We start from the raw sequence: 27577 nt of genomic DNA, 5'->3' as shown, positions 1-27577 counted from the left end.
TAACTGATGCACAATGGCTTACTATATTTCATGTTTTACATTCATGTAAAGCTCATATGAAGAGCTTATGACATATCCCATATACTATAAAGCCACCTACAGTATGTGGGATATGAACCTGTATTCATTGCATCATGAACCAAGGATTCAGATGGAAACACCAACAGGCCAATCTCAACTGTTTCTCAAAACAGTTTGTGGTATCTTTGAAATCCAGAAGTGAATGCGAACAGATGGACAGTTAAGCTTACACATTTCCACTGAAAATGTATTTTTTAAACACGATGCTGCAATGCCATTCCTGTGAGCACCAGGACAGCAGTTTACAGCTGACTTATTTTCCATTAGGAATTGCACTCAATCTAGACTTTTGAAAGGCAAGATTGAGTGCAAGAACACGACTTGTGTACTATCCTGTTAGTCCTGGTAATTTTAATTGGAAATGTAAAGCTTCAATGATCAAGTTATACAGTTTATGAGAACTATTGGTCTCACTCCGAAGGGGTTGCGAGACTACTGCAATGCGTGTGTGTGTGTGTGTGTGTGTGTGTGTGTGTGTGTGTGTGTGTGTGTGTGTGTGTGTGTGTATGTGTTGTTGTTGTTTATCTCCATATGCGGGTTTCAGAAGGTGAAACAGAGCCCTCACGGGTCTCAAAGTGTCCACCTCTGTGTGTGCGTATGTGCATGTGTGTCTACAACTACATATTTTCGTTAAAAAATATTTTCTCTGCAACCGCTTGTCCGACCGATGCAGAACTTTAACCATCGGAGGGACTCCCCATGGAGAATATTGTAATTATAATTCTGATGTCATAGGTCACGTGGTATAGCAGCCATATTGGATTAAAGGGAAAAAAATGTGGACGTCATCTTCTCCAAAACCACTCAACAAAAAAAATTGAAATGGCATGTCATCAACTCCCGATGGTGTAGATAGCATGATAACAATGACATCATTGGAGAAGTGGTATTCAAACCATAATTTGTGGAAATGAAATCCTTATCCGAAAAATCTGAAACTTCATATATCTGATCTCCCACCCGATGTGAGGGAGGAATTATATTGATAACGTCACAAACCATGCCAAGTTACTATGCAGCATAATGGGGTACATGGGTGATTCAGGTTATATGGGCTGTAATAGTAGTGTGTTCAGGTAATGATGGTATTTTTGTTCAGAATGAGTGCACGAGGCAAGACGATGGGCTCGACCGAATGCCGTTCTAGTTAGCCTATGTTTTCATGTTATGTTTTCACCCCTGTCTGTCTGTGAGCATGATATCTCAAAAAGTTATGGAATGATTCGGAAAAATTTGGTGGATTGATTGGGTGTGTGATAAGGCCAAACTGACTAGATTTTGGTGAAGATACGGACCTGGATATGATAATTTTTGAGTGATTCTTAACATTGAGAGATAGGGCCAAAATATGATACATAGCACGATATCTTTAAAAAGTTATGGATGAATTTGGACGCAACTTGTTAGACAGGTTGAGTGTGTGATAATAACGCATTGATTCGATTTTGGTGAAGATCCGAATGCGAGAGTTTTTAATTTAATTTTTTTTTTTATATTTTTAAGATTTCAATATATTTTTTAATTTTTTTTAATATATAAAGTGACACTTCACCATTGAGATAAAGGCCAAAACTATATATCGTGCGATAGATATCTCAAAAAGTTGGGGATGGTTTATGACCAAACTAGGTGGTTGAGCAGGGTAAGCGACAAGAACAATTCGATTAGATTTACATTCATGTCCAGATCCAGATCCGGCCTATCAGTGGGATACAAAACAAACTGTTCAGTCTGGTGGAGGTATGCGCTCTCCTGAGTGCCGTTCTAGTTTTTTTTTTGTTTTGCTTTTTAGAAATCATCCTGGCTTTTGCTGTTTAAAGCACAATAAAGTACAATCACATGTGTTAAAATAAATACTTGTGAAACACCTTTTTGGAAAGAAAAAAAATTGCAATAAAAATAAAGATACCAAGAGACAAAAGCCATGTGGGATTAAACATTGTGGTAACAGGGATTGTGAGACAAGTGCTCAGATGAGAGCCTCAAAGAAGCTGTGCTTTACAAAGGTCACAGACATGTATTCAAACAGATGTGCTGTATTTAGTGGTCACCTTTGAACTTGTAATATATCTTTGCCGACATACCATTTTGAATTAGTTGTTGAAAGGTTGCACGAATGCATGAGCATTTTGAGAGTGGACAGTCCTGCTGTAGGCCCGGCTTGCTTTAGACCAACAAGAGACCAGCCATCTGTCTGGAAAATCTGCAAGCTGCACCACTCGTACAAGGGTGCTATTGTTCAGTGGGAAAGGCTGCCGTTTAAAGTAAACGCTCATAAACAGAACCGACTATATAATGAAAATCAAATGAAGAAAGAAAGTATTTTTCAGGCAAAGAGTGGGCGGATAAAAACATGTCGTGTAACAATGCTGTCTCTCCAGCATCGCTCCATCCTCACCCCCTCGAGCATTGACGGTAATTATAAGGCAAGAGGAAACAGAGTTCGAGTCCAAATTACCCACGCATTGCCGGTCACGCGCCTATCTATAGGCGAGGCACCCGTTCTGGAGTGGCTTTATGGCCAGATTGTGCAGCTGCAGCAGGGAGAGGTGCATCAATTGCCCATCAGAGGAGTTTCCGATTCACAGAAAGGGTGGCCATATCCTTCTTGGCTGTTCTGGGGATTTTCAACATGGAAAAATACCAAAAATTTGAGATAAACGAGTAATGATGCAATTACAGCATGGTGGTTGACATGTAACGGCTGGCAGGATGACCTATAGAGGTGCACACCTCTCAGCTGTCTGGTCTGTGTTCATTCTCAGGCCAGCAATAAACTATCATTCTGGTGTTTCGCATACAGGGCGAGTCATCAATGTGTGTGCCATCCTTTACATGGACGTTCAACTGGACGCCCTGTCTGCTCTCTTCAGTTGGTGGAAATTAAAGATCCCATGGTGTTATTCGAGGAGATTAGGCGAGATAGTGACGGCACTGTGAAAAAAATTACAAATTCCTGCTCTCACCTACAGGGGGTACTCATCAGCAGAACAGCCACGCCTCCTCAGTCAATGATCCCACCCACAGCCATGTGCTGCATACAAAAGAAGTTGACCTGCACTCTGACATTGTCAATGTGTTTCCAATAACTTAAAAATATAACAGCATAAAACTCCAAATGTGTGCAGTCCAACTGCACTGGATGGAGAAATTTCCTTTAAATCAATTTACACACAACTTTTCATTATTTTCATCTGTACATTGGCATCAGATAAAAATGCTCACAAAATAGCTCAAAGGAAGCATACCTGACTTTCAGCTGTCTGGTCTGGGTTTGTTTTCCAGACTGACTTTAAATCCTCAATCCTGGTGTTTCATCAATGAGCAAGCCATCCATTGTCGGAGAGATCAAGTCTTCCATCAAGTCTATTAGCATTAAATTGAGAACATTAAACCTTAATGGTATCTTTCAAAACGAGCATGCGGTTGGGAGTTGGTGCCGTGGCCAAATCCCATATTCCAGTGTTGCTTTACATCGGGGGAGGGAGGGGAGGCACTGCACAGATAGAATATCCATCCCTCCAGAAATAATACAATCAGCACACTCAATGTAAGACTTTAACTTGATCAAAAATCTGTTTGCAAAATAGACCAGCTGAAGAGTTGTGCACAGATAATAGTGCATGAAAATGGCAGAATCACTATGCAATAACAAGAGCCAATTACGTCTCTCTTCCATAATTGAATGAGAGATGTGATTGGGTGTTGTTATTTGTATGCTAATTGCTATTGGCATTGCATGTGGTGCATGTTTGGGAGCCTCGGTGGTGCGCGTTAAATTTCTATGAAAGTCAATTTCATATCACAGTTACCTTTTAAGGATATAAAATAAATTAGGAAATTGAAAAACTTTCATTTTTGCTATACGTATTGTAACCGAGGCACGTGTGGGCTCTCTACTTAAAGAGAAACAAAGATGAATTGGATTTACTTTTTTATATTACAATTACAGCTGCTTGTTCTCTACACTCCGTGCTATTCCGGTTACGGTCACAAAACGACGCAGTTTCGACTTAACCAGAACAATCCAGTGTTTAACAACAAGTTTACCTGGCGAATGCAGTGTCAAAAAGTTTAGTAATCTACAGAGGACAGTGGTGTCACCCAGATGTTACATCAAGGATCAGGAATAGAAAAACTATCCTGGAAAAGAAAACACAAACATCCAATCAATGATATACATAGCCAACTAGCCAGTGTTGCAATGAGAGGGTTACAATGTAACGACACCTGGTACATAAAGTTATTACATACACTCATGATGTTTGGGACGCTGTTTATCAGTACATGGGGGCCTACCATTAAAATAATCAATAAACCAATGTCACCCAAAGGGTGACCCATATCTTGCCAAAAGGTGACCACGTGTGACTTCTTTAAGGTCACACTGAGGTGAACAGAGCTGCTATCCACCAGGAGCGACTCCTTGAAGAATATCTGCTTACGAGAGATTCCGTTGAGAATCGTTATACAGAGTAACCATGAAAAATATGCGTTTGCCTCATAACGTCACCAAATGACGTCATAATGTCTCAAGCTTGACATATCTAGAAAGCACTCATCGAAGTGTTAAATTTGAGGTACTACACGATATGGTTGCTAAAACTTGAAAATTTGACCTTGGGGTCAAATATGTTTGACCTCAGGCGCTAACCATGAAGGTCAAGGCCAATCGCCACCAAAAACTAATCAGCTGATCACCAGACCATATACTACATTCCCATAAGGTTTGGAGATGATTCGATTAAAATTACTCAAAAAATAAGGGTTTTGTCGACCTCCATGGTTTACCGCAAAGTGACCTTGACCTTTGACCTTGACCTTTATGTGTGCTGAAGGGTATTGTAATAATACTACGATATGTGTACCCACAAGAGTTTCCGATGAGAATTATGCTCTACAGAGTGATATAAAGGTGAAAAATCCAATGATTACAGACAAACAAACAAAAAAACTTACCAAGTAACAGATCTTGCAAAAACGAAGTTTTGGCAAGATAACAAGCTATATCACATATCTCAGAAATCCCTATTTCCATTTGCATATGTTATACAATACATGCATGGTGTGATATGGCAACTGTAAAACACACACACACACACACACACACACACAATGGTCAATTAAGATTTGTTATTTACCTTAGCATGGAGGAATGATGTTTGAACCATGGCAATCAAGCATAACTGAAACAACTGGGCCCCTGGTATGTACAAGTACCAACAGTCATAACAGCGATCATCATCTGACATCCCTAGTAAAAGAATATAACATATGATTGTACTTATTATGATGTAAGAAATAAACTGTGTCCATTACTATAAACTAGATATCAGTACAGCCAGCCTTGGTTACATATAACAGAGCCTACAACACTTTGCTCGAAGGTAATACACACTGCACGCAACACATGCAGAACGTGGTGACATTAGTCAGCCTCTGATATGTCTTAACACTTGTAACATGGTGGCTACAATGGCTGTCTTGTCATCCCTTGTAAAAATTGACAATTGCTTTTTATCATGTTAGCTGACAACACTGAAGGGTTCTACAAGTTATACCACAAACATTTGCAGTACTCTTTCACTTTACTACACATTTTACAGCATATGACACAAGCTTTTTGGCTCCAGTGGGTCCGTTTTTGCTCCATCATTGTCGTAATGGAGAATAATTTTGCGCTACTTTCGGTGGGACATTTTCCGGAACATTTGTGGGGTGATACCATTAAAAAGTAAGTCTCAGGCCTAAGTCACATTTGGCACGGCGGCCGTAGGATCTACAAAATCTACGGCCACTAGCAATTATAGGGCGGCCGCAGTATTTCCACGGTCACACAATGTAGCAGTCACATATGTTTTTATTTTTCGGGGAGCCGCACGGCGTATTTATAAATTGTGGAGACCGAAAACGTGGGGGTGCCGTACGGTCTTTGATTTGATGTCGCACGGTGACCTTAGGGCATCCGTGCAGCGGCCATATAATTTTCAAGGCAGACGCAAGGTAGCCTCAAGGTGCCCGCAAGGCAACCGCAGGGGGGCCCTAAGGCGAACGTGCGGCCAGACGGATGGTAACGAGTGAGTATATATACCAGTTCTTTTTTTACTGAAATAAAAATGTAACAGTTCGGCATATAGCAGTATGTATAACTGAATATACTATAACTATAATATATAACTGAATATACCAGTTCGGAGTACCGTGGTGCCCCCAGAATCCGAACACCCCATTGTTGGAACAAATTGGAATCTGAACAATTTTTTGGAGAAAATTTTGCCCTAAAAACCGAACACATTTTCAAAAACCGAACACAACGTAGCATTCATGTTTGTTCACGTGTCTTCCCCGTCTGTTCGACCTGCATCTTCGTGCTTTGTTCATTCAGTTCGTCGGTGGAAGTCCTCGTGAAAGCATCTCTCGTGTGTCGATCGATACTTTACCTCATGTTTCCACCTTGATTTGTGCTGTTTCTTTTATTTTACTCATCTTGTGTTTTAATTTAGAACAAAAAAGCAATCTGATTACGTGGTGTGACGGACTGTCGGGCAAGGATTTAATTTCACAGAAAAACCGGTTGTAATTTGGAATATCCATGATTACTTCAGCCCGATGCGTTTGATGAAAGTGATTGTGGTTCTGGGGGCATCATGTTTGATGAGCTGCCCTGGGGGCAGCGCTCTCGCAGAGTGCGCGAGCGATCGGAACCCAGGCCGGAGCTCGAGCCTGTGTGGACCTTTGGATGTGGTGATTGTACCAGTTTACATACAATACACCGCCACTGAAGGTCATTTACTCATCTTATTTTACCTTAAACATGGGGAATTTCAGTTGAAAGTGTCTTGAAAGTGGGTTTTGTTGGGGTCCAGGAATGGATTAATTCACTGTCAATTATTTCTTATTGGGAAAATAGTTTTGGAATCTGAACTTTTTGCAATCCGAACAGCCTCCTGGAACGAATTAAATTCGGATTCTGGGGGCACCACTGTATAGGCAAACACCTATACTCCGATCTCTAGCGGTAGCGCACGGTGGATGCAGACTGCCACGGAGGCCGTACGTAGGATGCACGGCGGGCGTAGGGGAACCGTGCGTCGACCCTGCGTTGCCTGCAGGTAGTCACACAGACCGCAAGGCCACCGTACGTTGAACACAGGGACGCCTTAGGACTACCCTATGGCGACCGTGGAAATAGTGCGGCCGCTGTCATTTTTTGGGGGTTGGCAAAATTTATTTTTCATTGATAAGAGCCTACGGCAGCCGCACGAATAACGCAAGCCCACCGTACGCCCTACATACGGTCGACGTGGAACACATCTACGTCACAGCTTGGCTTGTCGAATTGCTACGGCCAATGTAGAAATGAAAAAAGTTATAACTTCGCGCTATAATTCCACGGCGACCCCTACGGCCTGTAAAAGATAGCCATACGGCGTAGGGCCACCCTGACGCTACCTCAGAAACTCTGCGGCCGCCGCACGTTTCTGTCAATTCAGGGGGGGGTACGGCCGCCGTATCCTAGCCGTAGAGCAAATGTGACTTAGGCCTCACTTCACATGGTTACGATCACTCAATCTGAAAAAAAGGGGAAAAGGAAAAAAATTAACACTGCACACAAAGGCAGTCACAACTTTTTACATGGGGTGACAAGACATTGTGGCCACCCTGTATCTAACAGGGTTTGGCACATAATTATAGACACTGATTTCACTATTTATTTTTTCACATGAAAATTGATGATTTTAGAAGTTTGACCTTGAGCTGACCTTTGACTATTTCCCCTATTCAGTGTACAATAACATTCAATCGCCGAAATCACATGCCTCAGATTGTATTTTGCATACCGATACAATCTTTTGACAATTCACTCGAAAGTAGGCTACATTCCAAACGAACATGAATAAAACATATTTCCATGAAACTTGAAAGATTTTCCAACCAGTGTCTGGGGGTTGATGGTTCTGACATTAGGACTGACAAATCCTCTTACAAGTCAGAGAAAATAAAGCTTCACTCTGAAGGTCTGAGACTACAAAGAAACCCGAGAGAAGCCTCTGTTACACGTGGTCGGGTCAGTCGTCAGGGTCTCTCCATCAGGAGACCATACGTATGTCCCTGACCCTGTGCGAATCACGATGACGACCACTCGCACAAAATGGCTTCCTTTCTTACGTCCTGTCTCCAATATAGTGGAGAGGAAGTACACACACATGCAATATAGTGCCCTCTGTGTCATGAACAATTACAATATCCAGGCCAAGGGGGAAAGTGAGTTACACGCCCTTAAAAATGACTCGGTCTATTCTCCACCCGCCCATTATATTATATCATAAATATATATGCAATAAACAGTTTGTGAATTTTTGTACAGGAAATAATAATGATTTTTGTTTGTATATAGCCAAGACTTGTGGAAGAGCAAGAACACCGAACAGATCAGGATGACACAGAAAATGAACAGTAGAGAGAGGGGGGGGGGAACCAACAGAAGGGGTGAAGGACAAAATAGAGGGAAACTTGGACAAACAATGGATGTGGGAAGGAATGAGGGGTAGGGAAGGATCCATGGTGTGGACAAGATGGCTGCAGAAGCAAAGTTGCAGGAAGGAAAAAAAATGTAAATTTGGAAGGAGAACCATCAGAAAGCATCCGTAAATGAAAATATAAAGAAATGAAAATACATTAATGAAAAACAAAATGAAAAAATAAATGCAGGTGAGCGACCCGAGACATTGGGGAAGAACGCTTCGTGATTGTTTGCAATGTGTAAACATACCCCACTAACATATACTGATATATATATATATATATATATATATATATATATATATATATATATATATATATATATATATATATATATATATATATATATATATATATGTGCCTGAAAAAACCCTGCCTGTGAAGCACCGGGAGATGAAGACTACCCGTCCCAAGTGATGGGAGAAGCTAGCACGAGTAACTGTCCCCAGTGACGGAAAAAGTCTTAGTTAATCTATCAATTTAAATAATATTTCATGGACTTTAAAAAGGTCAATTGTGTTGCACTCTTGGCTTCACACAGAGCCAAAGCTCTGAGTTACTTATACCACCCACCATGAAATGGTGGTGCAACATAAGGTGGTAGAGGTTGGATTTGTCTAAAAAGAGGGCAAAATATCTTGGTTGTGAAATAAAATTTGGCATCAACTTCACTCATGCGTTATCCCATCATTTCAAAATTGAATGTTGAGCTTTTCAATACAGCATGAGAAGCGGCCGCCAAAAGCGGGAGACAGATGAATGCATGGACAAACACCACGATTCACAATATATAATCGATGACTGCCCTTCCACGGAATTTAAACACAGAAAGATACCATTCGGCCCCTCAAGCCTGCACAATGATTGCCAACCTGTGACAGTTTTTGTTGTTGTTGTATACTCGTGGAAGAGCTAGAACACTAAATGGATTCGGCCTCAATAGGACAATAGGAACAGTCGTGTGGGTGTGGGTGTGGGGGGGGGGGGATTTGATTCAATAATCAAATATGGAATCATATTTCGAATATCAGCTTTTAATAAGCCTATACGATAATCTTTTGAGGAGCCAATCACATCGCACCTAACCTCACACAGCCAATCAACATAACAGTTATCAGACAGCCATCCTTGTCCTCTATACAGTCAGTGTACAAAACATTAGGAACACCTGCTCTTTCCATGAAATAGACTGATCAGGTGAATCCAGGTGAAAGCTATGATCCATTATTGATTGCACCTGTTATATCCACTTCAATCAGTGTCGATGAAGGGGAGGAGACAGGTAAAAGAAGGATTTTGAGGCCTTGAGACATGGAGTGTGCGTACGTGCGTGCGTGCGTGCGCCAGCCAGCCATTCAGAGGGTGAATGGGCAAGACAAACGATTTAAGTGCCTTTGAACGGGGTGCATCAATTTGAGTGTGTCAAGAACCGCAATGCTGCTGGGCATTTCACTCTCAACATTTTCCCGTGTGTATATATAATGGTCCACTACCCAAAGGACATCCAGCCAATGGCAGGCTAATGGTCGAAAACGGCTCATTGATGAAAGAGGCCAAAAGAGGCTGACATGAATTGTGTAGAGAAACAGACAGGCGACAGTAAGTCAACCGACAGTCCAGTACAACATTGGTGCTGAAAGACCCAAAAGATAATGCTCAACTCGTCATACCTTGACACGAACGGGGTATGGCAGCTGAAGACCGTACAGAGTTCAACTTATTTCAGCAAAAAACAAGAACCTGTGGTTGCATTGGGCTAAGGAACGAAACACAGGACACTGGGGGATTGGAAAAAAAAAAAGAAAAAAAATCGCCTGGTCTGATGAATCCCGGTTCCTGCTGTTTTACGCTGATGAGAGGACTAGGGTATGGAGAAAACCACATGGGTACATGCATCCATCAAGCCATATGTCAGTGCTGTAGGATGTGATGGTATGTGGTGTGTTTTCATGGCACACATTCGGCCCCTTGATAAAAGTGGAGCAACGTTTAAATGCCACAGGATATCTGAACACCATTGCCAAGCAGGTGCATCTCTTCATGGCAGCAGTGTATCCATCTGTGAAAGGATTTGTTCAGCAGGATAATGCCCCATGCTACAAGGCTAGGATTGCCAGGAATGGTTCCACAAATATGGCAGTGAATTCAGCTTACTGCAGTGGCTTTCCCAATCACCAGATCTCAATCCAACTGAGCATCTTTGGGATGAGATGGAATGACCTTTTTGGAGGGGAGATTCAGCACCAGCCAACTTGACACAACTGTGGGAGGCATTGGAGTCAGCATGGGCCAACATCTCTGTGGAACGCTTTTGACACCTTGTAGAGTCCGTGTCCCGATTAATTGAGGCTGTTCTGATGGCAAAAGGGGGTGCAACTCAATATTAGGAAGGTGTTCCTCATGTTTTGTACACTGAGTGTATGTAGACATATCACATGAATCAGATCAAAATCGACGATTTATGTGACCTTGACATTTTAGCTTTTGAATGAAAAAAAATTAGGCTTCTAGCTTGTGTTGTGACCACCTGGTCGAGGTGGTTACGTTTCATGAAGGTCGAAGTAAAAATGGGACCTGTAGGTGATTGACATAGAGACAAACAAACAAATGAAAAATCACTCATGGAGTGACTCTTCGTGAAACAGAACGGCACTCGCTAGAGCGCATAACTCCGCCAGACTTGGCACAAGCCTCGTACATGATGCCATACACATGCACCTCACTTTATTTTGTGATCTGATCAAAGATGGCCAACTGGTAGACTGGCAGCCATTTTAGTTGCACATAAATAGGGGCTAACCCTTCAACTCTGTGCAGCAAATTTACTAAAACAATGGGGGCATGACTTTTTGTGTCTTTATTTGCTTGTTTTAAATTAAAGTATGTACTGCAAAGCTGGAGGTTCTTGGAAGTATTATGACAGAAGATTTGTGTACCTCAGTGTTCAAGCATACAATTAAATTTAAATAAAATAAAGGTTGTTGAAGGTGTATAAATTTTCAGCAGTGTCTATTCCGATAGTTATTCGTGTCTGTTGTTGGTGTCCATTATGATGTCCTTATGACATCTCCCTGTGCATGTGCGATCGAGTCAATTTCAGGGATACAGTACTGTTAAACGGCAGGTTTGTTTTTCCAATTTGTGTTCAAAATATAACATTCAATTTAAATAGGCTGTTCCTCGATCATAAACCCACGACCATAAACTGATAAGATTGACAGACGGAAATGAACCAATTGCTTAACCCTGCTTTTTGTTCACGGGGTAATTACATACTGTATCGTATAATGAAAACCAGAGACATGATAAAAGTGGAGGAATTATCAGACAATCATATCATACATATCATACTGTTTCTTTATTTGCTTGTTTTACTTCTATGCACTCGTGAACTGTTGGACGGAATGAGTTTAAAACTGATGGTTGTGCTCATGGATGCACAGAAAGGTTTTAGACGTAAAAGAATATTCACAGGCCCATTGGTTCAGGATGGGGGGAATGTTCCCCATTCTCAATGTAAATGTGTAGCATCTACTGCAGCAACCGGTGGGTGAATGTATTACAAGTCATCCAGTCCGTAATTGTAGGAGAATTAACCCGTCCGTCCATAAGGACGGGTTCGATGCTCGTGGAAGAAATTTTCTATCTCTACAAAATAGGAAAATACATGCAGAGAGTTAGATCACTTCTGAAATGTTCATTATTAAATCAAATCACAAAACAACCATGACTTCGTATAAGAGAAACATGATGGTGCGAGCCATCATCTCTTTTGAGTGCATTCCAGCCGGTAGTTGTGTTTACGCATGCACTGTGTTACTGCATTTTATCCACATGGCACGACTCACACACAGCACGAATGGTTAAAGCACTGCCCAACAAACCCTGAAACTCTGGACAAATTCAATGTGCAAACGTTTACCCATTGGGGGCACCTATCCCTCAATCCAACTTCTTGTGAAATGAGTCATTTAAACTGACCTAAAAAGGTAATTATCAATGACATTTTAATGAATAAAATAATTATGTTCCTTGGATACCTTTTGTGACCTGGGTTCAACTGCATATGAAATACACAATTGATTTGTATTGGAAGAAAGAATGGGATATTGTAAAGCAAGGCACCAGACTCGTTGGCGTAATGGTTCGAGCAAACCCGGTGTGTTGGCTTAACGATTACGGTGGCTGGCTTATGATCTAAAGGTCTTGAGTTTGAGCCCCCTTTTCCCGTTGAAATAACACCAGGTGGGTTGAATCAGAATATCATCCTTCCGAGATTGGCAAAATGAGTACCAGCTTACTGGAAACAGGGGCACTGCATCAGCGGCACAGCCGCACTTACAGAAATTATGCAACCAGCAGTCACTGGCTGCAAACAAAATAATAACAATAAAACTGGTTAGAGAATCCACTTTGAGTCTGGGATGTCGGTAGATCAAACTCTACCCGTTATACCAAAGACTTTAAAAACGATAATTGCTGCTTCTTTGCTTGATGCTCAGAATTAAAAAGGATAAATAATGGACAAACAATGCTGGGAAGGCAATGGCAAACCACCCAGTATAACCTTTTCCAAGAAACTTCCTTCCGCAGCACCAACGCTCTATAAAAAGAGTACGGCATATCAAATTCAAATCAAAATATGAATGGTATGAAATAGGAGGAAATGGAGGAAAGATAAGGAAGAAAAGGGATGATTATTTCACCATTTTGTTTATGCAATGCCTAGAAGGCCTCAAACATGGTCAATCAACCATAACAATATGTGACAAGCATAACAATGCGGACATTATTGAATGTTTTTTAATGAACATTCTCATCAGAAAGTCGACATTGAACTTCCCCTCAAACTAAATCAATTTATACGAAATATATATATATATATATATATATATATATATATATATATATATATATATATATATATATATATATATATATATATATATATATATGGAGTCTCTCTCTCATTCTTTAACTCTGCGCTTCCCACCTTCTTGTGGTCGGCTTGGGAAAGTTTTCAGCCCAAGTCTTTCACAAACCGGCTAGCCAGGCCTGACGTTCCACCGAGACCGATTTGGTCAGGAATTTGTCATTTGTTCAGAGTTCCCGAGATAACTCGTGCCTACTCTTCACAAAACATACCGTGGGATCTTTAACCACCACCAACCAATGCAAGCAGACAGGGTACCCAGCTTTCATTGAATAGGCCAAACATTTTAAAATCTGTAAAAGATATAAAGGTCATTCGTACAATCTGTTATAAAGATACTAACTGAAATACTGAATAAAATCCCAGGCTTGGAAAAATGGAACCCACCAATGCTTCATCAAGTGCACAGATTGCACCCCTCTCAATTGGATATTTCCAATCCAAAGTGGAAATATATATCCTCGCATTCTGACAAGGAAAAAATGGTGTTTTTTAAATGAACAGCTGCAAGCTGCTATTTAACTGCAAGTTATTTCAAGCATGGTGGAAATGTTTTCGTGAGTACTACGCCCCTGCCATTTCAACCGTGCCATTGTAGAAACAAGCCTCCACTGATGGCTGGTAGTGAAGGGAAAGTGGGAGGGCGGGTGTCGAGCCGGTTTACGTGAATGGACTGGAACCATGGAATAAAATTTCTGTTCATTCTCAAAATTTGTCCAATAACTCCAATTAATGTGCAGTTGACCAGGATTCGATTACTCTTCCAATCTGCTGGTTGCATCACTGCCAAGGCATGGCTAGATGTCTGATTCATTGGCTCTGAAACAAACTCTCACTGTGATGTAAGCCTCAGCAGTACTATGTACAATCGTTTTCCAATATTACTCGTCGGCATTGTGTCTACGTCTGTCCGACAGGATGGTGCAGACGTAGCCCACATACTTTTGAGCTGTCTAGCCTTGGTTCGATTCCCGAGCTGACTATAAACTGCTGCATTGGTGAGTCGCAGACAGGGCATTGCTTCATAAGGTGCACTGTCCCTCCGATGGAAGTTAAGCTGGGTGTTCCATCTGCTAGCATCACTCGGTGGATCAAGATGTCAAAGATCCCCCGCTGTCCTTTGTGAAGAGCAGGTGAGTTATAGCGTTCTGATCAAATTACAAACTCGAATTCCTGCCCGCACTCTCTTGCCAACCTTCAATGGAAGTGGAAAGATGCTTTCGTTCTGTAGTTGAGTGAAAATAGGATACTGTGAATGAATGAATGTATGTATGAATGTATGAACGAATGTTTGTATGTATGAATGTATGTATGAATGTATGTATGTATGAATGTATGTATGTATGTATGTATGTATGAATGTATGTATGAATGTATGTATGAATGTATGTATGGATGTATGAATGTATGTATGTATGTATGAATGTATGTATGAATGTATGAATGTATGTATGTATGTATGTATGTATGAATGTATGTATGTATGTATGAATGTTTGAATGTATGTATGAATGAATGAATGTATGTACGAATGTATGAATGTATGAATGTATGTACGAATGTATGTATGTATGTATGTATGTATGTATGTATGTATGTTTGAATGTATGTATGAATGAATGTATGTACGAATGTATGAATGTATGTATGTATGTATGTATGTACGAATGTATGTATGTATGTATGTATGTATGTATGTATGAATGTATGAATGTATGAATGTATGAATGTATGAATGTATGTATGTATGTATGTATGTATGTATGAATGAATGTTTGAATGTATGTATGAATGAATGAATGTATGTATGAATGTATGTATGTATGAATGTATGAATGTATGTTTGAATGTATGAATGAATGTTTGAATGTATGAATGTATGTATGTATGTATGAATGTATGTATGTATGTATGAATGTATGTATGTATGTATGTATGTATGAATGTATGAATGTATGTATGTATGAATGTTTGAATGTATGTATGAATGAATGAATGTATGTACGAATGTATGAATGTATGAATGTATGTATGTATGTATGTATGTTTGAATGTATGTATGAATGAATGACTGTATGAATGAATGTATGAATGTATGTATGTATGTATGTATGAATGAATGTTTGAATGTATGTATAAATGAATGAATGTATGTACGAATGTATGAATGTATGTATGTATGAATGTTTGAATGTATGTATGAATGAATGAATGTATGTACGAATGTATGAATGTCTGAATGTCTGAATGTATGTATGTATGAATGTTTGAATGTATGTATAAATGAATGTATGAATGTCTGAATGTATGAATGTATGTATGTATGTATGAATGTTTGAATGTATGAATGAATGAATGTATGTACGAATGTATGAATGTATGAATGTCTGAATGTATGAACCACTGGAATTCACATTTGTTGCCTGTGTCGTGTAGTGCGGTTAAATAAAAATGGTGATGAGGGGGGAAAGAAGTGGTTCTTTCAAACTGCAAATCCTTCCGGGCTGGGATCTTGAGGTTCCTTTCCTCCGTGAGAGATGGATGTGCAGCCACCACTAATTACATGGTCATGCCACAAATCAGCTTACACGGGGCTCTCAACTGCTAATAAATTACCAGCACAAAATGGTAATTTTTATGGTGCTTCCAAGTAAATTAGTTCATCGTAATGAAGGTTGCACTGAGATAATATGGAGGTTTAAAATTTTCCATGACGTCACTTGTACCATGTTGATGGAATGGTTGTGGAAAAATAAGCAATCACTCATTCATTCATTCATTCATTCATTTCTTGGACATCAAGTAACCTTCCATATCATTGGTTGTGGTTCGTCATGTGACGGTTGTCTTTGTTCTGTTGTTAAAAGGCAAGAGGGAGCATTGCTTCAGTGTTGAAAACTACAAAGCGGATAACTGAAGTTATTTTAAACCGTCAGTTGATTAATTATTTATTTTATAGGGTTGCAATAATGTGGAACAAAAAAAAATTAAATTGGCAATCGAAAGAGTTCAAATCCCAAGTTTACCTCACGCCACAGTCTTCAGAAACAAGGACGTGGGCGGGGCCTGCGAGCAGCAAATTTGATTGGTCGAGACGATGTAAAAATGCCGTAATATATATTTTTTTCGAAGTACTGCAAACGAAATGCTTTTAAAACTACAAAGAAGGAGATTTGTGTTCAAGTATATAATTCAATTGAAATAAAATAATTAGTTTAAAGGTCGAAGAAAAAACAAAATCCGAAAGTTTACCACCGTTGGCGCACCGCCTTTTACACCACCCGATCCAACGCATTACATTAGTGATTAGTTCTTCGTGCCTGTTGTTCGTGTGTTCGATGACGTCCTTCAAAACAGTAAAGTTTACGCTTAGGAATGATTTTCAATTATGTTTCATCGCTAGTCAGGCAGCCAAAGTAAAAAAAAAATTATCTCAGTACTGTCTACTTATGGCACATATGACGAGTTCAGGAAAATGACGTCACTGTCACCTGACTTTTGAACATGTTTGCTATTTGATACCTGTATCTTGAAGTGTTTCCGAGTTATCATCTTTTTTTGTCCCTTAGAAAAATCCTATACTTTCACATGTGCGACTTCGTTGCCATGGAAACGACGTTACACGTCAACAGATTGCCGCCATTTTGGAAACACTGAATCCGTCCCCCTCAGCCCGTCTAGAAATCTTACATTTTAATAACGATCGGATGATAAAATCTGCTCGGAATTTGTAGACGACGTTTTCCAACTCATTTGTGTCGAGTTTGACATCACGTAGCGCAAACACTCTTGGTCGTATCTGTTTTACTGTTCTATGCAAATGACGTCACTGTCACCTTGACCTTTGACATATATAGTCAAAAAACGTTGACGGCTTCACATTTGTCCTTCGGAACCCTCTGGTAAAGGAATCCTCTGGAAACTAACTTGCGGGGATTTGCTTCCATTCAGCCACAAGAGCATAAGTGAGGTCGGGCACTGATGTTGGGCGATGAGGTCTGGCTCACAGTCGGCGTTCCAATTCATCCCAAAGGTGTTCGATGGGGTTGAGGTCAGGGCTCTGTGTAGGCCAAGCAAGTTTTTCCACACCGACATCGACAAACTATTTCTGTATGGACCTCGCTTTGTGCACGAGGACATTGTCATGCTCAAACAGGAAAGGGCCTTCTCCAAACTGTTACCACAAAACTGGAAGCACAGAGTCGTCTTGAATGTCATTTTGTGCGACAGCATTAACATTTTCCTTCACTAGAACTAAGGGACCGAGCCCAAACCATGAAAAACAGCCCCAGACCATTATTGCTCCACCATCAAACTTTACAGTTGGCACCATGCGTTCGGGCAGGTGGCGTTCCCCTGGCATCCGGCAAACCCAGATTCGTCCGTCGGACTGCCAGATGGTGAAGCGTGATTCATCACTCCAGAGAACACGTTTCCACTTCACAATAACAGCACTTACAGTTGACCGGGGCAGCTCTTGCAGGGCAGAAATTTGACACCCTGACTTGTTGGAAAGGTGGCATCCTGTGACTGTGCCATGTTGAAAGTCGCTGAGCTCTTCGGTACGGCCTGTTCTCCTGCCAATGTTTGTCTATGGAGATTGCATGGCTGTGTGCTTGATTTTATACACCTGCCAGCGATGGGTGCGGCTGAAATAGCCAAACCCACTAATTTGAAGGCATGTCCACATACTTTTGGCCATGTGGTGCATGTTCAAGGTAAAGGGTTGGTTTCAAATGATGCTTTCTCTGAGAGGCCTTGACTTTAAGTCCTGTGGAAAGGAAACAGATACTGTGGAATAAAACAGGTTTGAAATTCAAAAATCAACGGATGATTTGAAAAATACCATTTTGCTTTCTTCAGGGGGGGGGGGGACGGGGACACATACAGCAGGGTTGAGGGACAAAATAGAGGGAAAGTTGGACAAATAAGTGTTGTGAGGAAGAATGATTGTAAGGGGAGAACACATGGGGTGAACAAAATGGATACCAGGAGCAAATTCTCAATCACAGAAGTGAAAGGATAAACTGGAACCTTGGAAAGAGGTGTGTGTGTGTGGTGGGGGTGGGGGGGGTTGATGGGGGTAGAAGAGATCATGGTTTTGGATGGGGGATGATCTGAGATGATGATGAACAGCTGTCTTGAAAAACTAGAGAGAAGGATGAGATTGAAGGGGCTGAGGAATTTGTTGCCACAGGTGGAAAAAAGGGAAACAATTGAGTGGAGGTGGTCATTGATTCTGGATTTTAGGAGTTTCACCAGAAGGGAGTTGATGGTGGACCATATGTGCCCTGCAGAATTCCAGAGTGGAGTTGGGAGTTGGGTGGGGGGACAAAACAGGGACCTGAAAGGAGTGGGCACATGACCTGAAAGGAAGCGGTAGAACACAAATACCACCGACCTGTCTGCGCTCCATCAAGCTGCGGATGAAGGTCTTGCAGGTGAATTGGAGCTCAGGTGTGCCAAGGACATAACTTCCACGACAGATGATGCCCAGTCGGCAGCTGGCTTTGGAGGCTAACTTTGAAATGTGGTTTGCCCAAGAAAGATCATGGCTGATGGTGAGGCTCAAAAGTTTGAGTGACTGAACTTCTTCAACAGGATTGTTCAAGAAGTAGGACGGAGGATTCGTCAGAAGGTCCTTTCGGAGAGACAGAGTGAGAGCGACATGTGTGAGAATTGATTACGTATGGTCAACTGCAGTCAACTGCAACTACTGTCAACTACAACACCGACAAAATCCGAAAAATAAGTGAAACGCAAGCGCCGTGATTGGCAAAGGCTTGAACCAATCCACAACACAGAACCATCCCCAAAATTCTCCTCATTTCAGAATTTCCATCATGGCGTTGATCTAAGTTGAGTGAATTTAAGTTTTCATTGTTGGTACATTCCTCGACTTCATAACATCAATGGTGCTTCCTGGTTGTGATTGGTGGACGTAACGCAATGTGTCCATGTGGCAGATGGCACTTGTTGGGGCCAAAAACAATCAGCCCTCACCAGTCACAGTCAGTGGGGCATCAATAGCCAATGTGTGTGGACATACAGACACATATATATATATATATATATATATATATATACCGAAAATATGAAAATATATAGTGTATACATTTGAATACCTGGTTGGTGTGCTTACTGGATGGTGTGGAGGTATGCGAGGAGGAGAAGAAGAAAGAAGAGGAGAAGGGGAAGGATGATGATGATGATGATGATGATGATGATGATGATGATGATGATGATGGTTGGTTGGCCTTAAAGTGTTTCCATCTGAACCTCGAGCACATGCTGCAGGAAACCAAGGTTCATATGCCACAACGATTTGTGCCACAACGAGATCCCTAACTCCAAGGAACTTGGACGCAGGACAGGAGGAGGAGCCCTTTCGGCTCATCACGGTCTGTGCTGTTATTACCAACCTATGGTTGTTTGTCCGTCCTCTGTCCTTTATTATAAATGACGAGGCTCAAGCAAGTAGGCAGCACGTACCATTTAAAAATATATATTTGGTATGACTCGGACGGGGTTCGAACCACCGACCTGTTCAGACACAGAGCAGACGCTGCAACCACATGACACCACCGAGGATGGTCCACCCTGAAAGGCTTGCTGGTGAAAATGGAACGCTCTCTTTTTTCCGAACACGAAATGTGATCCTTCACGTGTGTATATCAGTGTGAACATCTGGACAATCAACAATGGACGTCCCCTTGAAAGTACAGCATACTCCATGATGCATCATCCATCTCATTCTCCTCTTACAGACTCAACTACCACTTGGATTTTCGGTCCAATTCCAATACGTTGTAGCGGGGGTGATGCGGAGGGCAGAGGGGGGGTGATGCGGAGGGCAGGGGGGGTGATGCGGAGGGCATGGGGGGGGGGTGTCAAAAATTGCGAAGAAAGTCACGTGTTTTATCTCCAACCTGACGACCCATTAGAATCGGCATCTCGTCCGGTGAGAACAATCTCGTGTCGAGTTAACCCTTTCGAGGAGAAGCATTCGGTGTATCCGTGTATCACGAACCCAGGAAGTTTTCCCTTACCTCCATCACTGTGTTCACCCCCATGCCCATTGAGAAACAGCTGCAGGTGGAGGTGGGGGGACCACCTTGCGGACCCACCCCATCCCATCGAATCCTGTCCAATGGGATCCGACCCCATCCCCCAAGCCGCCCTCCGGCGTGCTTCTTCCCTCCTCCTCATGGTAACGGTCCATCATGGCCCATGGAGATCCGTCCCTTCTTCTCCAAGAAAACAAAATCGTTTTTATTATTTATTTATTAATGAGCATCAAATAGCGTGAAATTAATTTGCATTTTGCTTATTGTTCTGCAAGAGCGTGACAGGGGAGGTGGTGGCACGCACATTGACGGATGAACAAGTCAACGCGCTCATCATCCCTTTGAGCCGCGTCCACGTGCGTTCCATTGCAATGCCGACGACAAACTGCCGCACTGGTGATGGATGCATCACGTCCCTCGGACAGACGGGAGGACGCGTGTCCCCGTCCCCGTTGGTGGTGTATTTCACCACCAAGAGGTGGTGCTCGGTTCATGCCAATCGAACGGCAGGCCTGGTCATCCGATTCGTTCAAGACTTGGAGCAAAATGTCGAAAGAAAGTGGGGGGGGGGATTGGAGTAGCGGACGAGTAGTCGGCTTATAAGGTAGTGTTGCATCCGTGACGATGTTCTCGACATTCGAGGATGGTGTTTGTACGTGAAACGAACAGTTGGTAGTGTTTCATTAAAGATTTGTAAGTACAGCGAACTCGTGTTTACTTAAATAAGAGATCGTTGAGGATGTGTGTGTGTGTGTGTGTGTGTGTGTGTGTGTGTGTGTGTGTGTGTGTGTGTGTGTGTGTGTGTGTGTGTGTGTGTGTGTGTGTGTGTGTGTGTGCGTGCGTGCGTGTGTGTGTGTGTGTGTGTGTGTGTGTGTGTGTGTGTGCGCGCGCGCGCGGGGGAGGTTCACCTCCCGTCGTGATTTGTACCTTTATTCGGATTGGTGGACGTGAAACCTCTTTCCAAAAGCTCAGCCAATCAGAATTGCCGACCGAGGCTATGTAAGCGCAGGACGGAGCGCGCGCACCGAGCAGAGCACGTGGTGTCGGCGCTCGCGCGTCTTTACCGTTATCGGGACGATGGTTCAGCAAGAGGCGTCGAGGGTCCAAGCGTCCGTGGGTGGTCACATAAAGCGGCCCATGAACGCGTTCATGGTGTGGTCGCAGATCGAGCGACGGAAGATCATGGACGAGTCGCCCGATCTTCACAACGCGGAGATCTCCAAGCAGTTGGGTCGTCGCTGGCGCCTCCTTAAGGACGGCGAGAAGGTTCCCTTCGTGCGGGAGGCCGAGAGGCTTCGTCTGCAGCACATGGCTGACTACCCGGACTACAAGTACCGACCGCGGAAGAAGATGAAAGTGGCCAAAAGCGAAGGGTCGTCGTCTCCGGCATCTCCGCCAGCCTCCCTTTGCCGTTGGAAAGGTGCCGAGGGTCTAAGTCGACCCAAAAAGGGCAAGAAGAAAAGCAACGCGTCGACCCGAACCATCACCGCCAAGGAGACCCCTCGGAACAAGGCCGTGGTCGCGGCAGTGAGGCTCCCGCCGGCTGCTTGGACGAGGGAGGAGGGCGAGGTGGTGACCACCGGGTGCCAGCAGGACGACGAGGACGACGACGAGGACGATGATTACGAGGACGATGCGAAGCCCGTGATGGCCGTGCCTCCGAGTAAATGTGCCGACGTGGAGGCGACCGCTCCGACGACCCCTTATTGCGGCTTCTACGTGGACATTTCGGGAGCGGCAGCCTCGCGGTGCCCGGCCGCCCTCGGCTCGGATCGCGGCTCTCTAGTGGAAACGGACACTTCTCCCGACCTGAGCCTCATGGCGCTGTGCGGGCCCGACTCGGACGGAGACTCGTTGAGCAGCGAAACGTCGCACTTCGCCTTCCCCGAGCCCAGCGAGCTTCTTGCGGTGGGATACCCCAGCACGGTCTCGCAACTCCTCTTTTCGTACTGAGCACCGCACGTGTCCCTCCACACCGTGCACCCATCTGTGTTCGTGTCACATTTGATGCCATCACTTCTTTTTTTTCTTCTTTTTTCCCCGAAAGAGCCCCCACCCCCCCCCTCTCCCGCAATCTCAGCACTCCACTCGCCTGCTTATCTTAAACCAATGTCCGGTGCACGGAGCTGTGTCCTACCTACCTGCCTCGTGCTGCCATCCACCACGCGAAGATCCCACCTGGCCGCGGGTGGGCCCCACCTGGTCGCGGGTGGGCCCCACCTGGTCGCGGGTGGGCCCCACCTGGTCGCGGGTGGGCCCCACCTGGTCGCGGGTGGGCCCCACCTGGTCGCGGGTGGGCCCCACCTGGTCGCGGGTGGGCCCCACCTGGTCGCGGGTGGACCCCACCTGGTCGCGGGTGGGCCCCACCTGGTCGCGGGTGGACCCCACCTGGTCGCGGGTGGGCCCCACCTGGCCGCGCGAGGACCCCACCTGGCCCCGGGTCTCCTTGCTGCGCACAAACTTGCGGTTCCCAGTGATCTCGACGGTGTTTGATAACTGTTCCTTCTCAAAGGTCTCGCCTTGAGATCAGAATCCTCGCAGCTGCCGTTTCTTTTCCTCCATTGTGATTGAACCTTTTACCTGCTGCGGCCGTTTGTTCCCGAAGAATTTCTCTCCTCCACGTCACGTGTCGTGACCGCACCGTTTCGCTCAGGCGCGTTCACGGGGTGTCATCCGTTCCATTCACTCGAACCTTCTGCTTCAAACGGAGCCCCTGGAAGCGACTGTGCTTCGCTGAGCTTCCTGGGACTTTTCTTTTTTAAATTGTAAATGTTTTTTTTTAATCTTCGCGTTGGTGAACAATGGTCGCCGATACCCGTAACTGCGTGTGAGCATTTGTTTCCGATTCGAGCTGTTCGTGGAGTCGAAAGGGCATTCAAAAAGTTCTCGGAATGTCATACTCGGATCAGTCCCAGAAAAGCGAAATTTTTTTAAGTTTCAGAATTAGTAAGAACTTTCCTTCTCCCCTCCCCCCCCCCATCATAATCTGCTGATATAAGTGAAAATAATAATGATGGTATTTCTTGGACCACTGTGAGTATGTGGTCTTGAGGACGTTTTGAACAAGCTCACATACCTGTTCCGTTTGGGATGTGTTTTTCCCTGATATTCAAATCCTGCTCTTCCGGCCTCATCTCTTCATCCTGTCCTGTTTGAGCAAGCGCAACAGGACCGGTTGCAGGCTTCTGTGCAAATCGAAACGACTCGCCGTGCTTTTGAATTATGTTGGCTACATGTGCGTCTCGGTGGTGCCGTGCATTCTTTACTATGTACATACAGGTTTGCAGCCATCGAAATGTGAAATGTTTTGAAGTCAAAGCTGAAACGTCACTCGGGTTGCTGCCGATGATCTGCAAACAAACACCGCTGTGTCGTCCACAGTTCCTGTAATGTGTTAAAAAAAAAAAAAAATGCTTTTCGATCATATCAAGCCAAAAGTTTTTTTTTTCTTTTTATTTTATTTTCCTTTCTGATGGGTACATATTTGAAAGGACTTATTTAAGAAGCATGTTCTTCCTGTATGATGGTAGTGTTGAGCCGAATAAGGGCTATGATGGGAAGTAGCCTTGTGAAGATTAGCTGCCTTAACTTGTAAAACTTTTGTAGCCTTTTGGGCTGCCCCCACCCCTCTCTCCACTACGTACTATTAAATAAAAGCAATAGTGAAATTTTACATTTTACAAAATATTGTGGTGTGTGTGTGGGTCCTTGGTGGTTAGTGAAGCATACCTGGCAGATTTGCCAACGTACCTGCCATGCTCTATCGTAATGGACCGAAGCCTTGAGTTTCGTCCAAGTAAAGCATTACAATAGACGTTGCTTAACAACACCTCAGTTGCTGTTATGAACTCACTATTAACTGACTTTTAGCTTATCTTGGGGGGGGGGGGTGGGTGGGTGGGATGTGAGAAACAGTTACCCACAAGAGTGGGACAAAAGACGTGTTTTTAAGTTTTTTTTTTTTTTTTTTGTTCTTTTTTTATTATGACAGGTGTGCATGGATGGATCCGCACATTGTCTTTGAAACTCGACTCTTGTTTCCTCGAACATGTTCATGTGCTGTGCTGTGCAAATACCACAAAAGATGTACGGATAGGTTCAAGCTATTATTCTCACCTCTGTGAACAACATATAGGAGTTGCTCGTGGAAGCCTCAAAGAACGTGGCCTTATGATGTGGCATTCATTTGGGTCACTTTGGTTGTTAATAAGCAAAAGGATATGCATTAGCGAAACACTAACCAAAGAACCGTTAGGAGGTCAGCACTTGCAACCATCAGGGAGGGATGTTGTAGGTGGCCGACTGTATTGCTGATGGTAGTCTTTTGGGAAGATTCCCTACCGCCTCCCCCATCGCAAAATCCCTGCTCCCCCACCCTCCAGACGAGTCTGCCTCGTCAGATTGTTGAAGCCAAATAGTGCAAGCTCCCAAATCAGGTTTGTCTGAACTACTTCAATTTACACTACTGATCTTGTGTACATTTTGTAGGTTTTTTTGAACCAATGGATTTTATTGCCAATGTTTAAATAGAAGATGGCCCTTTCATCATCGCAAGATAAACATCTCTGCTGGGGATGCAGCAGAAAAAGACTACAGCTTGGCTCATTGCAGTGTCAGGTGTTCTTTTCCCCTTTTCGTTTGAGCTTTGTCTGCAAAAGATTATCGATGTGGCTGTACTTCTGTATTTCCATATCCCTTTAATTTATCGACCCCTATCTCAGAAATCGAACCTAGAAACCGAGTGCAGATATTTATGCGGTTACGTCACAGTCTTATCTTGCCCGGCAATCTATTTCTCAGAGGTAGAGCTTTTCCTTCAAAGTATCGTAAAATCCTGCTGGACCCACTGGCACATGAAGATTCTCCACTGCCACGATCCCGTGTGGGTGAATCGAACTTTTTGCATCTTTTTGTTGTTTTCTTCTTGTTTTTGCATCTTGCATTTTTCCTACTGTTGCATCTCATCATGTGATGTCATTGGACTAATTTAAATGTTTTATTTTTGTACCTCATTTGTTGTTATATTCATATTTGTTAGATTGCAGCGCTCGACCCTTGTACCTACTGTCCTGCAATCTCCAGGCCTTTGCTCCAGTGCAGCCTGAAACTTTTTGGCACGCTTGTGTAGGTGCCCGATGGCTTTGATACTCGGAGGATTTTGTATCTCAGAAGTTTGATGTATTTACGATTTGTCGGTGTGAACGTGACTAATTGTCATAGTTTGACTTTTGGCTGCAAGTCTGTAGTTGTGGCATGTTTACTCAGGTCTTGCATGTATCGTTTGAGCAGCAGATACAAGCCCCAGTTTGTTGGGGGCTTCACAACTCCTTTTTTATTTCTTTTTTTATTTTTATTTTTTACTGTTAATGTTCCATGTCCTTGAATCTTTGGGACATGCTGGAATTCTTGGAAGTTGTATTGATAAGGATGACTTGCCTATTCAGTGTAAAATAAATAGTCATTTTGCTATTGAGTTGATTGATGGCCTGTGTTTTTTGTTAGAGGTTTAATATGGGGTATGTGCCATTAACTTGAATGCAGATTTTTTTTAACCTCATCTGTTTACAATTAATTGCATCCAACAAGAGTGACAGGTTGATCAGGAGGTACACACACTCGTCTGAGCTGCTTAGCCTGGGTTTGAATACTGACACAGCTATAAACGGTCATCTCAGTGTTTCACAGGCAGAGCGATTCATTAATGTGTGTATCGTCCCTCAGATGGATGTGACGTCCCTCAGACACCCTCAGGGTGTCCCATCTGCCAGCATTAGTTGGTGGACATTAAAGATCCCATAGTGTCCCTCACAAAGAGTAGGTGAGTTATCTCAAGCATCCTGAACAAATTCCTGTCCTAACCTACAGAGAGCATTATGTCAGCAATACAGCCATGCCATCAGCCAATGATGCTACCCTGCAGCCTTGTGCTGCACACAGAAAAATGAGACCTCCACCATTTTGGTTTAGTTCATTGCTTCTTGTGAAGGAGACGTCTACATTTATGTCGGCAAAGATGCTGAAATATTTACCCTCTACCTAACCTTAACACATTCTCATTTCCTCCTTTACCATCACATATCTCTTCCAAACCCTTATTTTCCTCCCTCTATCTTGTCCCTTTTTCGTTTTCTATTAACTCTTCAACCACTCAACCTCGACTTGTCTTCGTCTGCACAACTTAAAGTTAACTGGGGGAGGTTTTCACTTAATGTAGTGTTCGCCACAACCTGCAGAGAAAAGCCAATTGATGTGCTTATCGAACCACTTTTACTTCCTATTACATGAAAGCTTTGACCAGAATAGCTACTCTGAGATGTGGGGATGAAGAAAGGTTGATCATTCCGATTTCTATTTTAGAAAATATTTTCATTTGAATTATTTAAAATTGCTCAATTTACATGTCCATCCATCAAGGACATATAAAATGAAAAGAAAAAAAAAGTTCATCATCGGGGAGGTGGAAGCGCAGATAGATATCTACTTTCCTGGGTGCGAAGGCAGGATGTGAAACTTGTAATCTCTTCAATTGGAAGGCCTGGCAAGCTGCCTTGTACAGGAAGCCATAATAATCTAACGATTAAAGCTCTTCTACATTGCATTTGAAATCGCAGACAAATGCTTTACAGATCCCTTATGCTTTTAAACTGCTGGCATATTTGGTTATGTGGTTTACATCTTCAAAGGGATTTGGGGTGTCCATCTTTGACCAGCCAGCAGTGCTTGCTTCGGGGATCTTACAAAAGCTTAATTTAAGTCTGCAGGAGGGTCTCTGGAGAAATGCTTCTCTATTTTTATGAAACATTCAAACAAATGTTTGTACTTCAAAGGGTCCTCACCCACCCTTTTGCTGGGTACGTAATTGGTTGCTGCAGGGAAGGAAATGGAAAGCAGCGAGTCGGCGTGAATGAGAAAGGTCTCCGTGGCTCACGGGCGAGCGCTACGAGAAGCATCCCATCTTCCTCGGGTAATCGAT

The 27577-nt window shown here is 43.1% G+C and overlaps 1 protein-coding gene and 1 long non-coding RNA gene across 3 annotated transcripts; one reads left to right on the top strand and one right to left on the bottom strand.

Moving 5' to 3' along the window:
• Positions 1 to 1923: 1923 nt before the first annotated feature.
• LOC147026417 (uncharacterized) lies at positions 1924 to 6133 on the bottom strand. 2 transcript variants are annotated; one of them, XR_015057921.1, is made up of 4 exons: positions 5223 to 6133; positions 4132 to 4224; positions 3330 to 3447; positions 1924 to 3143 (listed from the first exon to the last, which is right to left on the bottom strand). It is a non-coding gene; the product is annotated as an uncharacterized LOC147026417 (long non-coding RNA). The 2 variants fall into 2 exon arrangements; XR_015057920.1 differs by having other exon boundaries at positions 1924 to 3447.
• Positions 6134 to 21608: 15475 nt separating this feature from the next.
• On the top strand, positions 21609 to 26077 carry LOC147026416 (uncharacterized). Its single transcript, XM_085881830.1, has one exon. It carries the CDS (start codon positions 21682 to 21684, stop codon positions 22555 to 22557), a length of 876 nt encoding a protein of 291 aa, XP_085737956.1. The 5' UTR covers positions 21609 to 21681; the 3' UTR covers positions 22558 to 26077.
• Positions 26078 to 27577: the final 1500 nt, after the last annotated feature.

The sequence above is a fragment of the Eptatretus burgeri genome, chromosome 5 (genome assembly GCF_056783735.1).
Source record: "Eptatretus burgeri isolate ZD-2024b chromosome 5, Ebu_testis_v1, whole genome shotgun sequence".
In the NCBI taxonomy this organism is placed as follows: domain Eukaryota; kingdom Metazoa; phylum Chordata; class Myxini; order Myxiniformes; family Myxinidae; genus Eptatretus; species Eptatretus burgeri.
Note: the sequence above shows the minus strand (reverse complement) of the source record. Positions and strands in the feature narration are given on the sequence as shown.